Here is a 12,228-nt window from a genome sequence, read left to right on the forward strand (position 1 = left end):
TCACTAAAAACCATACAACTTTAAGGAGATTTTGTCTTTCTCCTGTAAAGTTCCCATTTTGGCATTTTTGGCAGAAAGTAACAGTATGATAATAATAATTGTAATATCAAAATGTAAAATCTTTATGGATCAAATATAATAATATCTTGTCTACTTAATAGAACCATTGGGCATCTGTAATGCTACTGTCCTACATCACATAAATACTCTGAAGGACAAACTCTTTGAAGCTTTCACTGATACAAGTTTTTGAAGTCTTCTGAAAAATCTGTGTAATAACTAATAAATTACTTACCGGAATAAATAATACATTATATAAAGAAAGGGTAATAATACATGGTTATGTATTAAATAATTGTTACATAATACAAATCAGGTTCAGTGCATACAACCTTTAACATTAAAAAGGCAACTTAGTTTATTAGAGGTTAAACAATTTTGTGTTCTATTTATTTTGGTTGATTAAAAAAAACATACAAAATATGATTGGTCAGAAGTTCAACAATATTCAGAAAAATAAATTGTTTAGCATGTATGTGATCAGATGTAGTAAGCCTTTAAAAATGTACTGAATGGGTTTTTTTAATAGTGCATTCAAGAGTATCAGAACCTAGAACCACTGTGTGTTGGGCTGTTTTTACTCACTCCATGCTTTCATTCTCTCTTTTTGCATTTTGTCCCCCTCTCTCTCTATCGCCTCTCTCCTCTGTCTCTTAGGTACAAAAATCAAACTCTCTCAGGTATGAAGAACACTGCAGTAGTGAACAAATGATGGCAAGAGATGTGCTGATTTTTTCAAAGAAAGCAAAACAAGTGAGATGAATTTAATATTTCTTACCCGCCCTGTGTGTTATAGAGGTGACCGTGAGGCGGCAGTGATGCACAGAGTGATGGACAGAGTCATGGAGAGTCGGTATGACTTTGACCTGATCTACATCACTGAGAGAATCATCTCTGTTTTCTTCCTGCCCCATCTGGATGAGCACCGCTACAGCAGCAACCTGAAAGAAGTGGCAGCCATGCTAAAATCTAAACATCAGGATAAGTTTATGGTCAGTTTTTTGTTTGTTTTTTAAAATAATTTTCCAGACACAATCTATAATCTTCACCAAGTGATCATAAAAAAACATGTAAGGAGTTAAAAATGTATTCTGTTTTCTTTCAGGTCATCAATCTGTCTGAGAAACGTCACGACATCTGCAGATTAAACCCCAAGGTATTAATTATGACACCATATTGGAGTATCTTGGGTCATTAAAGTTACTAAGAGACCTGTATCAAGCCTACATCCTTAGCAAGAAGGTCCAATTTTGGTGCTACAGAGAACATTTATTTGGCACAGAGAACAATCACTGTTTCATTTAACTAGCCAAGGAGCATGTTCCCAAATAAGAAAATCAGTTTTTATCATCCATATTGTGCTGCATGTGCCATCACCGTGGGTGCTAAGTATAATACAACAATTGGCCAGAGCTGCATGTGCCAACACTGTGGTTTCTGCATAGAATATGACAATTGGCCGCACGTGCCAACACCCCAATTTCCAAAGAAATTAGACAGTTAGCCAAAACTGCATGTGCCAACGCTCCGGTTACCGAGTATAATATAGGAATCATTTACCCTGCTTTCGCTAATTATCTGGTTGCCAAATATAAACCATATTTGGCCTAAATCCAAAAGGTCCATGCCAGGTCTCAGACGATGCTGCCATAGATCAGCCAAGCTTGGACTGATTTTTCATGACACTGGAAGAGATCCTTTTAAATTATTTTTATTAAGCATCATAAAGGCTTTCGGTATTGCTATCAAACAGATTTAGCAGTACTACATAGAACGTTTTTGCTTAGATAGACCATTTTTCAGTCAAAAAGAACAATCTACTCGAAAACATGTCAACTCAAAGAATTACTTCAAATAAGCCAAATAATTGTTTGAGTTGTCATGGCTCTATATAGAACCCTATCCCTATTAAGGACTCCATACCCTTAAAAAAGAGAATTCCTCGATGAATATTAAAGGATACAACTATAACAGATGACTGAAAGAACCATCTGAAGGCAAAAAAAGTTATTTGCCAGGTTAAATGTTTCTTCATAAACAGAAATGTCTAAAAAACTTTAAAATATGTCTAAAAGAATATTGTTTTCTGTTTGCCACGAATATGAAGCTCATTTCGAAGTCCAGTCTTAGCCTTGCTCTCTCTCTCTCTCTCCCTCTCTTTCTTTTTTAGGTAGAAGAGTATGGTTGGCCAGACCTGCACGCTCCTCCCCTGGATAAAATATGCGCTGTATGTAAAGCCATGGAGGCCTGGCTGAACTCTGACCCAAGCAATGTTGTTGTGCTGCACTGTAAGGTAAGGGGCCATGGTTATTGTGTGCCTAATATCGTAGGACAAAAGACAGTTCAGTGAATGGCAGCCATGGTCCTGGAGTATCTGTTTGCTTGCTCTAACACATTTGGAACAATTGTGTAATTGTAACCACTAATATATTCGGCCCAAATTGACATAAGCACTATGTATAAGAAAAAGGTTCTCCAAGAATAGGGTTTTTGTAGTCACTTGATTAATAATTTTATGATAAATTAAGTTCATGTCTGTCAATCTTTTCTTAGGGGAACAAAGGAAAAACGGGAGTGATTACAGCAGCTTACATGCACTACAGCAAGATCTCAGCTGGGTACAAACTCGCACAAACACACACAGACTTTATAGACTTACTGTGTCAGTACACACATTGTTATGACAGCAACATTTCCATGCATCCATGGTTTTGCAGGGCAGAGCAAGCACTGACCACTGTTGCCATGAGAAAATTCTGTGAGGACAAAATCTCCCCTTCTCTACAGCCATCACAAAGCAGGTATGTTTTCTGAATAAACTCAGATCATTAAATCAGTCAGCTAAAAAAGGTTGGTGTCTAATTTTTGCTTCTTCACTTTATATTTGTAACATATATGACAAGCAGTCTATGAGAATGAGATAAGGTGCATTGCAAAACAAAAATAGTAGCCAGTATCTGACATAAGAGGCAAGTGCTTGATTTAGACATGCAGTTTACACAGGGATAACTAAATTATTTGTGTTATTATTATTACTTGTTTGATTTATTAGCCTTGTAAAGGCACTAAGAAATACACTTCTTAGTAATACATCAAATTTATTTCTTATTTACTAAAAAATGTTTATTGGTAAAAATGTGTTCCTGGATCCTCACTTGGCAGATATTCAGGTGTTCTTGTCTTTACATGACTCATTTAGTTAGGGAAATTTAAGTATGAAGTATTATTATAATAAAATAAAACCAGAATATAATAAACTCTCATTCATTATATTTTAATAGCCATATAACTGTAACTATCGCTACCCAAAGAGTAAACTGATTTATAGATATGTCAATCTGAAGGTAAAACAAATACAATATAGTCAAAGAAGAAAACTGAGCGACCCATCTAAATGGTCCCAGTCCTTTTTAGGGGTAATATTTTGACAAAAGTAATGGCGCTAATGGGGTTATTGTTTTTTTGCCATTTTCAGATGAATATGTTTTGTTGCCAAATAATCGGTTCATCTTACTTTTATAAAATTGCCACATAGTGGATCCAATCTGCATTACAAACTTGATACAATAAGTGGAATACAGTAAACAGCCAAAGATGGGCATTGCTAATATTTTTTCATGATTAAAGGTCTACATTGCTTTTATAATGCCTGTTAAAGTGTTTTAAAAAGCCAAATTTAGACTCTAAATGTGTGTATTGGTAAATAATTGACATTTGGAGTAAGGGAAAAAAATATTTTTTACCTGCTATCATCATGGCATAAGCTTATGGATGTGTGTGCAGTTCCCTGCTAGGGATGTTCCTGATTTTTGCTGAATGCATTTTGGTTTACTGTTGACTCACTCACACACTAAACAGGAAAAAAACAGAAAATAAGAAAGGATGAATGGGTGGACCTACTATCACTTTTATGACTGAAGAGCACATCATCTAAAGAACACCACATGATTACTGTATTATCTCTCTTGCACAGATATATTTACTACTTTGCTGGGCTTCTGTCAGGCACAATCAAGATAAACAGCTCTCCTCTGCTCCTGCAGCAAGTTCATATTCCATCACTACCTAACTATCAGCCAGGTGGAGGTACGCACATGCACACACTGTGTGACTGTATGATACCCGCATAATTAATACCATGAACAGGTGTACACCATTCTCATTTGCCCTAGGTTATGCTCCTTTCCTGAAGATCTACCAGTCTCTGAAGTTGGTGTATACCTCGGCTACATAGTGAGTCTACTAGTTTTTTTAATGTGTCTTGAGTCTAAACTGTACATGTGTCTAAACTGCTGTGTGACCTCTTCACTGTGCTCTGTAGCAATATTGAAGATTCCAGGAGCAAAACCCTGCGTATCAGTATTGAACCAGCTCTGCTGCTGAAGGGGGACATTATGGTAAAGAACAGTCTACAGTTTTACTATGATAAAGGTTCCTTATTGCTGTGCAATACATCACATCATAATCAATTACTATAAACTATACACAGTACAGTCACAATGTTATGACCACCTTCTTGTTTCCACACTTATTGTCCAATTTATCAGATACAGCAGTGCTGCTGGAGTTTTTAAACCCCTCAGTGTCACTACTGAACTGAGAAAAGTCCACCAACAAGAAATATCCAGCTTTCTGTTATCACTGCTGAAGGACTAGGTGATGACCAACACAAACTGTGCAGCACTAGCTGAGCCTCTGTCTCTATACATACAATACAATACAGGCAATACATTTGTAATTAAAGAACTACAAATTGCTCCTATATTCTCAGCGAGTACAGAAACAAGGAGGCAGTTGTAATATTGTGACCAAGTACCTAAAAGAATCTCGTCCTTCTCAATTTTGCCCCTCTTGTGTCGCCCACTCTAGGTAAAGTGCTATCATCGACGTGCAGGATTGTGTGAGAGGGAATGTATATTTCGAGTACAATTTCATACCTGTACAGTTCATGGGGCTCAGCTGTGGTTTGGAAAAAGGGAACTGGACCAAGCATGCACAGGTATAAACACATGCACAAACTTAAATATACACAGAGTTGGTGTATGTTGGTTGCTGTCATTATTTTAGTATGTGAAACAAAGCCATGTAATTTAATTTGCTTATGTGGGTTTTAGATGAGCGGTACCCAGCTGATGCCACAGTAGAATTGGTGTTTTCTACTAGTCCACAGCCAGCAAAAGGTGCCCATTACGGCATTTTTACCATTAACATCCCTCCAATAGTCTTTTGTCCATCTTTACTGTGTGCAGACTGCCTTAATTGCATTAAGAGGCTTATTATCATTATGTATCTCTGCGCAGGAGGGGATTCTCTGCAGAGTGACCCTGGGGGCAGTGTGGATTTTAGCTGTACAGATCCTGTAGTGCGTTGGGACTCGTATGAAAACTTTAATCTTCATCATCAGGACAGCACAGAGGGTTTGTATGCACATAAAACACACTTACACACAACCTTTAAACATACAGACACAGAGTGCAGCAAGTTCTCCAGAACTGGTCCAATCGATCCTTAATCAGTTGATCTATCTATGCTCTGCCTATAGTTTTTTTCATAGCAACTGTTTTCAGCTTAGACAAGAAATAAGGTTGACTTGAGGTTGGAAATTTATACCGTAATACCAAAATAACGTAAATGTAAGTGTAACTTATATTTGTAGTAGGCCCTGTCCGACTCACATACACAAAATGACTTCTCCTTTCTCTTTACATGTTGTGTAGATATCTGTCACACACGTGGGCCACTGGATGGCAGCCTGTATGCTCAGGTGAAAAAGCGCCGTGTTCCCGGCTCTGGTTCCAACGGCTGCAAACCAGGTATCAACCCTTCCTCTCCCACCACCAGCAAGCCCTTCCAACCCGTCTCTCCCAGCTCAGACTCTGGACACTCTTCCACTCCTTCTGAGCTTCTGGAGGAGCCTCCTCTACTTCCACCCCACAGAGAGGATATAGAGAGGGTTCAGGGGAGAAAGAGTGAGAAAGAGAGGGACAGAGAGACGGCTATACTGGATGATGGTGAATGTTCTTCTCTCCGACTGGTCAACTCCTGCTGTGGCCGTCCATACTCCCATCCTCAAGCCTACTGTGTCCCTGACTTGCCCAGGGCACACCCTCAAGCAGTCCGTCCCAAACACCACACTCTCCCCTGCAGTCTCACTTCTTCCCCCTTGAATGTCCATGATGTGTGTGTATCCCAGCAAGACCTCCTGTGGAATAGAGGGCGCTGTCCACACCACGCCTGCCCACAACAAGCCCGGCCCCTTTACGCATACCCATCACAAGATGCACACGCCCACTCGCCACTTATGCACACTACTCGCTCTTCCCATGCTCACACGCTTCCTGCACAGACTCGATTGTTTTATTCTGGGGAAGTATGCCCTCTCTTCCATTGCTCCACCAACTCCCATGGCCACACTCACATTCCACCTCCTCTCCCTTCCCACCAGTCACTTCCCCCAAGTCCATACCGTGAGTTACGATTCAGCTCGACTGGACAACCTTCCCACTGTTCTTGCAGGGACTGTGCCCACCTGCCAGACGACATCCCCCTCCACTCTCTCAGAGTAAGCCAATTAGAGAGTCTCCCTTGGTCTCGAGAGGCAGGGTTTGGGTGCAGGAGGGAGGGACCTGTGCATTGGGCTAGAGATGGAGCCATTGAGTCACACTGGCGGCACAGAACAGCAATGTCACCTACAATGCCATCCTATGGACATGGACCCTGCCATTCTCTCTCTATACAAGACCCTCCTGTCTATTTAGTGGACCAACGACCAGACAGTCCCTCCAATCCATATCCAAGCCCACACAGTAGTGGTTACCACAGCCCCCATCCTCCCTGTCCCTGTTCCCCTCCCCAGGTTCGAGACAGTCCAGGCTATGCTTCAATGGGTCATTCTCCAAGTTCTTCTCCTCTGGCTCTTACCCCATCTCCAAAAAGAGCCAGTCTTCCCCAGCGTCCATATATACAGAGCCCACTGTCAACTGGAGTGGAAAACAGTCTTCATTGCAACCACACAGGTATGACATATAACAGGCTTGTTCAGTGATTTTGTTTTGGTGTTAGGTTTGAACTTTTCTGTGGCATGACATTAAATTTAGAATTCTAAATTCTCCACATTAAGCAACTGCATGCAACATGATACAGTCAAATTTGAAATTGTTTAATCATGTTATCTGTGATGATTCAGAAACAAAAAGTCCCCAGAGTGACTTAGAGGATGGTAATGCAGAAGATCTTTCTAGGAAATCCAGAGAAAGGTTAGTGCAATCTTCAAATATCTCTTATGTCTTACTGATGTGTTACTTTCTGTCCACTTGCTTATGTAAGAGTTATGGATTTAGACAAATAAATGTGCCTTTATGCTCATTCAGCCACTGCACTGCTCGGTATTCACCAGAGTTCCTTTGTGATTTCCAGTGCAGGAGCACCACTGGAGCAAGATGATTCAGATCAAAGAGGCCTGACGCAAGCAGAGCCTTTTCCTAGGGATGCTTCTACACAATGCAGTGTCCCCCTTGAGGCTGAACACATCGACGAGTCACACACCACTGAGATTAAGGATCCACCTGTTACAGAGTCCATATCCTCCGCAACTGTCTCAAGTGAACATCACGCAAACTCTGACTCGTCACCCACATCTCAGAGGCCAGATTCGCCCGTACTTGTTTTGCAAATACAAGAGACCACCTCAGTACCGTTTGCAAGCACCAGTCACCAAGAGATGGAATTGAACAAGAATGTGTGTCTACGACCAATCCTCAAATCCTCTTCAACGTCTCCCCAGGCTTCTACCTGTGCTTCAGAGAGAAGCTCCACCTCTGAGCTTCCTTTACTTGCCATCAGTGCTGAGGGTCATAGACTGACCCCTCTGACCGATGGAGCCTCCTCCAATGAGGAAGGAAGCAGCAATGATTTGAGAGCTCCTTCTCCAGTTCCTGATGGCTACATCACACCCTCATTCCCATTAGCATCACCCAGCTACCCACTTCTGACTGTTCCTCATGTTCCATACACAGGATACACTGAAGTTACTATTCCAGCCCCCCCTCTTCAACCTCCCTTACCTAACAAACAGCATGCCCCTCCTCTTCAGGAGCCCCAATCTGGCACCTCGTCCAGCAAATCCGCAGCACCTTCCAATTCTTCCCCTGAGGTACAGGTCTCCATCTTAACCACTGCAAATGAACAGATTTCCCCATCTAGACACAAAAGAGTGCCCCCTAAAGGAGTGGAGAATCGAGAGAGCCGTGTTAGCTCCAAGTTTGTGCAGGATAGCTCCAAGTTCTGGTACAAGCCCGGAATCTCCCGAGACCAGGGTGAGGGAGACTAGCACATTTGTTAAAAAATGAGCTTATCAAACACAGATTTTCTGTTAGAAGTGTATGTGACCCCAATAATTTTGTCTTTTCTGTTCATAACGTTCTAGCAATTGCTGTTCTGAAGGACAAGGACCCTGGTTGCTTCTTGATAAGGGACAGCAAATCATTCCAAGGTGCATACGGACTGGCCCTCAAAGTAGCAATACCTCCATCGCATGTAATTAACCATGTCAACAACCATAACTCTCAGGAGCATCTGGTCAGGCACTTCCTGATTGAGAGTGGAGGGAAAGGAGTAAAAATCAAAGGCTGTCACAACGAAACCTACTTTGGTGAGAGGGAGTGTTTGGGATATGTTGATACCACTGCCCCCTGTAGGTTTGTTTCTGACATTGCTGGGCTTTTTATCCACTTTTGTAGGCTCACTGTCCGCACTAGTATATCATCACTCCATCGTGCCTGTCTCTCTGCCCTGCACTCTACGCATCCCAGACAAAGGTCAGTTATTTGCCTGAAATATACATAAAATGCCTGGATCTAATTCTGTGGATCTTATACTTTGCATCGTTTAGTCTTTTTAGCAGATCTAAAATATCTGACTCAGAACATGAGTTTCTTTTATTTATTTATTCATTTATTTTTTGTTTTATCTTTATTTATATCCCAAACAGAGAATAAAAAAAAAATTACACTTTTGTTCATACATAAGAAAGCAATTGCAAAATGTTTGTATTATTTTAAGTATAAGAACGTGTAGCAGTTATTGTTCAAACATACAAAGAAAATATGATAATAATCGTAATTAAATATATATCACATATATAGCTCTTTTTAAACACATCTCTTTTCTTTCGTACACCAAAGCAATAATTTGGAAATTTTGGATATAGACCTATCTATGCTGCATTCCAAAGTCTAGGATATGTTCCTCAAAACACACTAATTCTCATAAACATACACCTGACTAAGGCTCTGTGTAAATGAGCCGTTGTATACCAATGCTTGTAAGGTCTGTCCTGATATGACTTCAGCCTAGACTGTGGAATATGTGTATAGATTTAAATCTCCAGTCTGGAATTTCCCTCAATATGTGCTTGTTTCAGATCTTGTAGGAGAGCTGCAGGAATTGCAGAGTGGCACCAACACCAGCACAGCTGCAGATCTGCTCAAGCAGGGGGCTGGTGAGTGTACAATCGACTTATTTTCTTATACATATCTTTCTATTATTTTTTTTTAGATATATTTAATATTAATGTTTTATTGCACTTTGTCCACTTCAGTCAAATTGGTAATTGGAAATTGGCTGCCATGACTACCAGATCACGCTGCTTGCATCAGCAGCCAGAGTCTGAGAGAGAACAACTGGGCATGTCCTTTCTAAGGGGAAAGCTGGCTACTCAGTGAAGCTACATCAGCAGTATTCCTATCTCAGATGTATCAGAGGAGGCATGTGCTAGTCTTTAGCCTTCTAGTCTAGTGGAACAGCTAGTAAAATAGGAAGTGCATATGCACTGGGATTGGCTAATTGACCTTCCGCTTTGGAGAAAATGGGCTAAAAAAGAGACAAAAATGGTTACATTAGTGGCAATAGTGAAGACAATAAACTGTTCTTTCTGTAGAAGACATTTAAGTTCATCCTATTTCTCTCCCTCTCTCTCTCTCTCTCTCTCTCTCTCTCTCTCTGCTCTTTTTCAAAGCCTGTAATGTTCTGTACCTGAACTCTGTGGACATTGAGTCTTTGACTGGGCCACAAGCTATCTCCAAAGCAATAAAGTCTACTCTGAACCAGGACCCCTGCCCATCAGCAACCACTGTCCACTTTAAAGTTTCAACACAGGGCATCACTCTCACAGACAATCAGCGCAGGTACACCTTTGCATATTTATACACAACACCATAACGTCTTATTAAGTAAGCCTTTCCATGAGACCAAACAGTCCAACCAATGTGTTTCCATCGTGTTTCCTCACCCCATCCATTCACACACAGGTTATTCTTCAGGAGACATTACCCTATCCATAGTGTTACCTTTAGCAGTGTGGATCCACAGGATCAAAGGTAAATTTTAATCTCACATTTACATAGCTTCTGTAATGAAACTGTTGTAATTAAAGTTGTTAATTGTTGTTTAAATATCAGCCAATACGTATTACAGGACATTCAAGGTAATATAATAGCACAAGAATATAATTAAATTTACTCCGCTATATATAGTGGATAAATATGTTTATCCCTTTAATCACATCCTTATATACATGATAGAGTAAAAAGGTTCCATAATGAGGCTAGACTATAATGGTTATGGCAGTGTTAGTACTAATGAGTAATCAGAGGTGGAAAAAGTACAGAAAATTTGTAATTGAGTAAAAGTACCTTTACTTTGCTAAAATTCTAAAAGTAAAAGTAAAAATCAAAAAATCTACTCGAGTAAAAGTAAAAAAGAACTCAATTAAAATGTACTTTGAGTAAAAGTTACATAGTTTCTTTCAATTATTTGATGTAAAAAAGTACAACAAATCATAAATTAAAATGTTTTCATGAACTTATTATTCCACATAATAATTTGGACCTTTCAGGCAGTATTTGTTCAGACCACCCCATAAACCTTTTTTAGAACAAGTGGCATAGGTTTCTATGATCTATGATCTTTGATTCTTTGCTATGGAAGTTTTGAAAGCTGACAGCTCTGTCCGGAGGGGCACATTTTGCATTGCATGAGAATGTTATTGCCTTGTTGTTCCACCGGCGAGCATCTTTTTTTTTTTTTTTTTTTATTCAAACACTTGTTTTTTTTCCCAGCATTGTATTTTTTACTCAGTAATGGGGAGTTTTCTAATGTACGGAAGTAAATTACTTGTGTCAAAATCTACTTGAGTAAAAGTAAAATTACCTATTTTAAAAACTACTTTAAAAAATATATATTTTATTATGTTAACAATACATGCCATTAAATAAATACCAATCTGAAAGTAAAACACTGTTCAGTCTAGCAAAATATTGATAATATGATTTTGTGAGATTATGTTGAGCTGCTGTTGAGCTATGTTTTCATCCAATTCTGTTAAAACAGGGCAACTCTGAACTGAACGGTCACATATAGAGTAAAATAGAGATAGGATTTAATGCCACATTTCTGCCACTCAACAAAAATAGTATTATTAGAGGATGTAGAATTCGTTTTTTGGAAAACTTTATGACAAAAATATGTGTATCTTCAAGTAAATGTCTGGAGAGACAGCAGTAATCTCATTTTTCCCATATTGGGATAATGACCCCATTTGGCACTATAAACTCTACTCAAAAATGATTAAGGTTGAACATATGATTAAAGTTTTGCTGAGTTTATATTACAGCAATTCCATTGCAAATAAAATGTGTACTTTGCTGTTACAGGGTTAATGTGACAAGTTTAAGAAAGTTATTTTATTATATGAATGAATGGAAATAATATTTTATTGAGTGTTATGTCTTTGACTGGTAGAAACTGCAGAAGATCATCTATGGAAAGATATTGCTCAGATATTAATATCATTAGTGAATGTTAACAATATTATAATTGACTGCATTGCCAGATTTTTTTTTTTATAAATTATTGGTCCTGGTATTATTATGGTAGAAGATACCTCAGGTAGCAGTACAAGCCTTTTCCTACCGGTTCCATGTGAAGTTGCTCTTGTTTATTATAATTTCCTTAGTTTAAATGGAGCATCATAATTTCCAGGCCCTACTGTATGTATGGACAGGTTTAGGTGATTGCAACTCTGCTGTTTATGTCCAGTGCAACTTAGCTTGCTTTGCATATATGTGTGTGTGTGTGTGCATTTATCTATATGTGTACATATATGTGTGT

The 12,228-nt window shown here is 39.2% G+C and overlaps 1 protein-coding gene across 2 annotated transcripts in view; it reads left to right on the forward strand.

The window, feature by feature from the left end:
• Positions 1–12,228, forward strand: part of tns2b (tensin 2b) — a 36,171-nt gene that overhangs the window by 20,774 nt on the left and 3,169 nt on the right. For both annotated transcript variants that reach the window (XM_007249130.4, XM_007249129.4), the window contains exons 5-24: positions 718–740; positions 857–1,052; positions 1,166–1,216; positions 2,231–2,353; positions 2,614–2,678; positions 2,778–2,861; positions 4,034–4,146; positions 4,233–4,293; positions 4,382–4,457; positions 4,930–5,059; positions 5,175–5,240; positions 5,361–5,477; positions 5,778–7,076; positions 7,247–7,316; positions 7,477–8,375; positions 8,486–8,710; positions 8,799–8,876; positions 9,482–9,559; positions 10,076–10,244; positions 10,368–10,436. In XM_007249130.4, the coding sequence (XP_007249192.3) occupies positions 718–740; positions 857–1,052; positions 1,166–1,216; positions 2,231–2,353; positions 2,614–2,678; positions 2,778–2,861; positions 4,034–4,146; positions 4,233–4,293; positions 4,382–4,457; positions 4,930–5,059; positions 5,175–5,240; positions 5,361–5,477; positions 5,778–7,076; positions 7,247–7,316; positions 7,477–8,375; positions 8,486–8,710; positions 8,799–8,876; positions 9,482–9,559; positions 10,076–10,244; positions 10,368–10,436 (3,992 nt within the window). The remainder of the gene's footprint in view (positions 1–717; positions 741–856; positions 1,053–1,165; positions 1,217–2,230; positions 2,354–2,613; positions 2,679–2,777; positions 2,862–4,033; positions 4,147–4,232; positions 4,294–4,381; positions 4,458–4,929; positions 5,060–5,174; positions 5,241–5,360; positions 5,478–5,777; positions 7,077–7,246; positions 7,317–7,476; positions 8,376–8,485; positions 8,711–8,798; positions 8,877–9,481; positions 9,560–10,075; positions 10,245–10,367; positions 10,437–12,228) is intronic.

Source organism: Astyanax mexicanus, chromosome 5, assembly GCF_023375975.1.
Source record: "Astyanax mexicanus isolate ESR-SI-001 chromosome 5, AstMex3_surface, whole genome shotgun sequence".
Classification (NCBI taxonomy): domain Eukaryota; kingdom Metazoa; phylum Chordata; class Actinopteri; order Characiformes; family Acestrorhamphidae; genus Astyanax; species Astyanax mexicanus.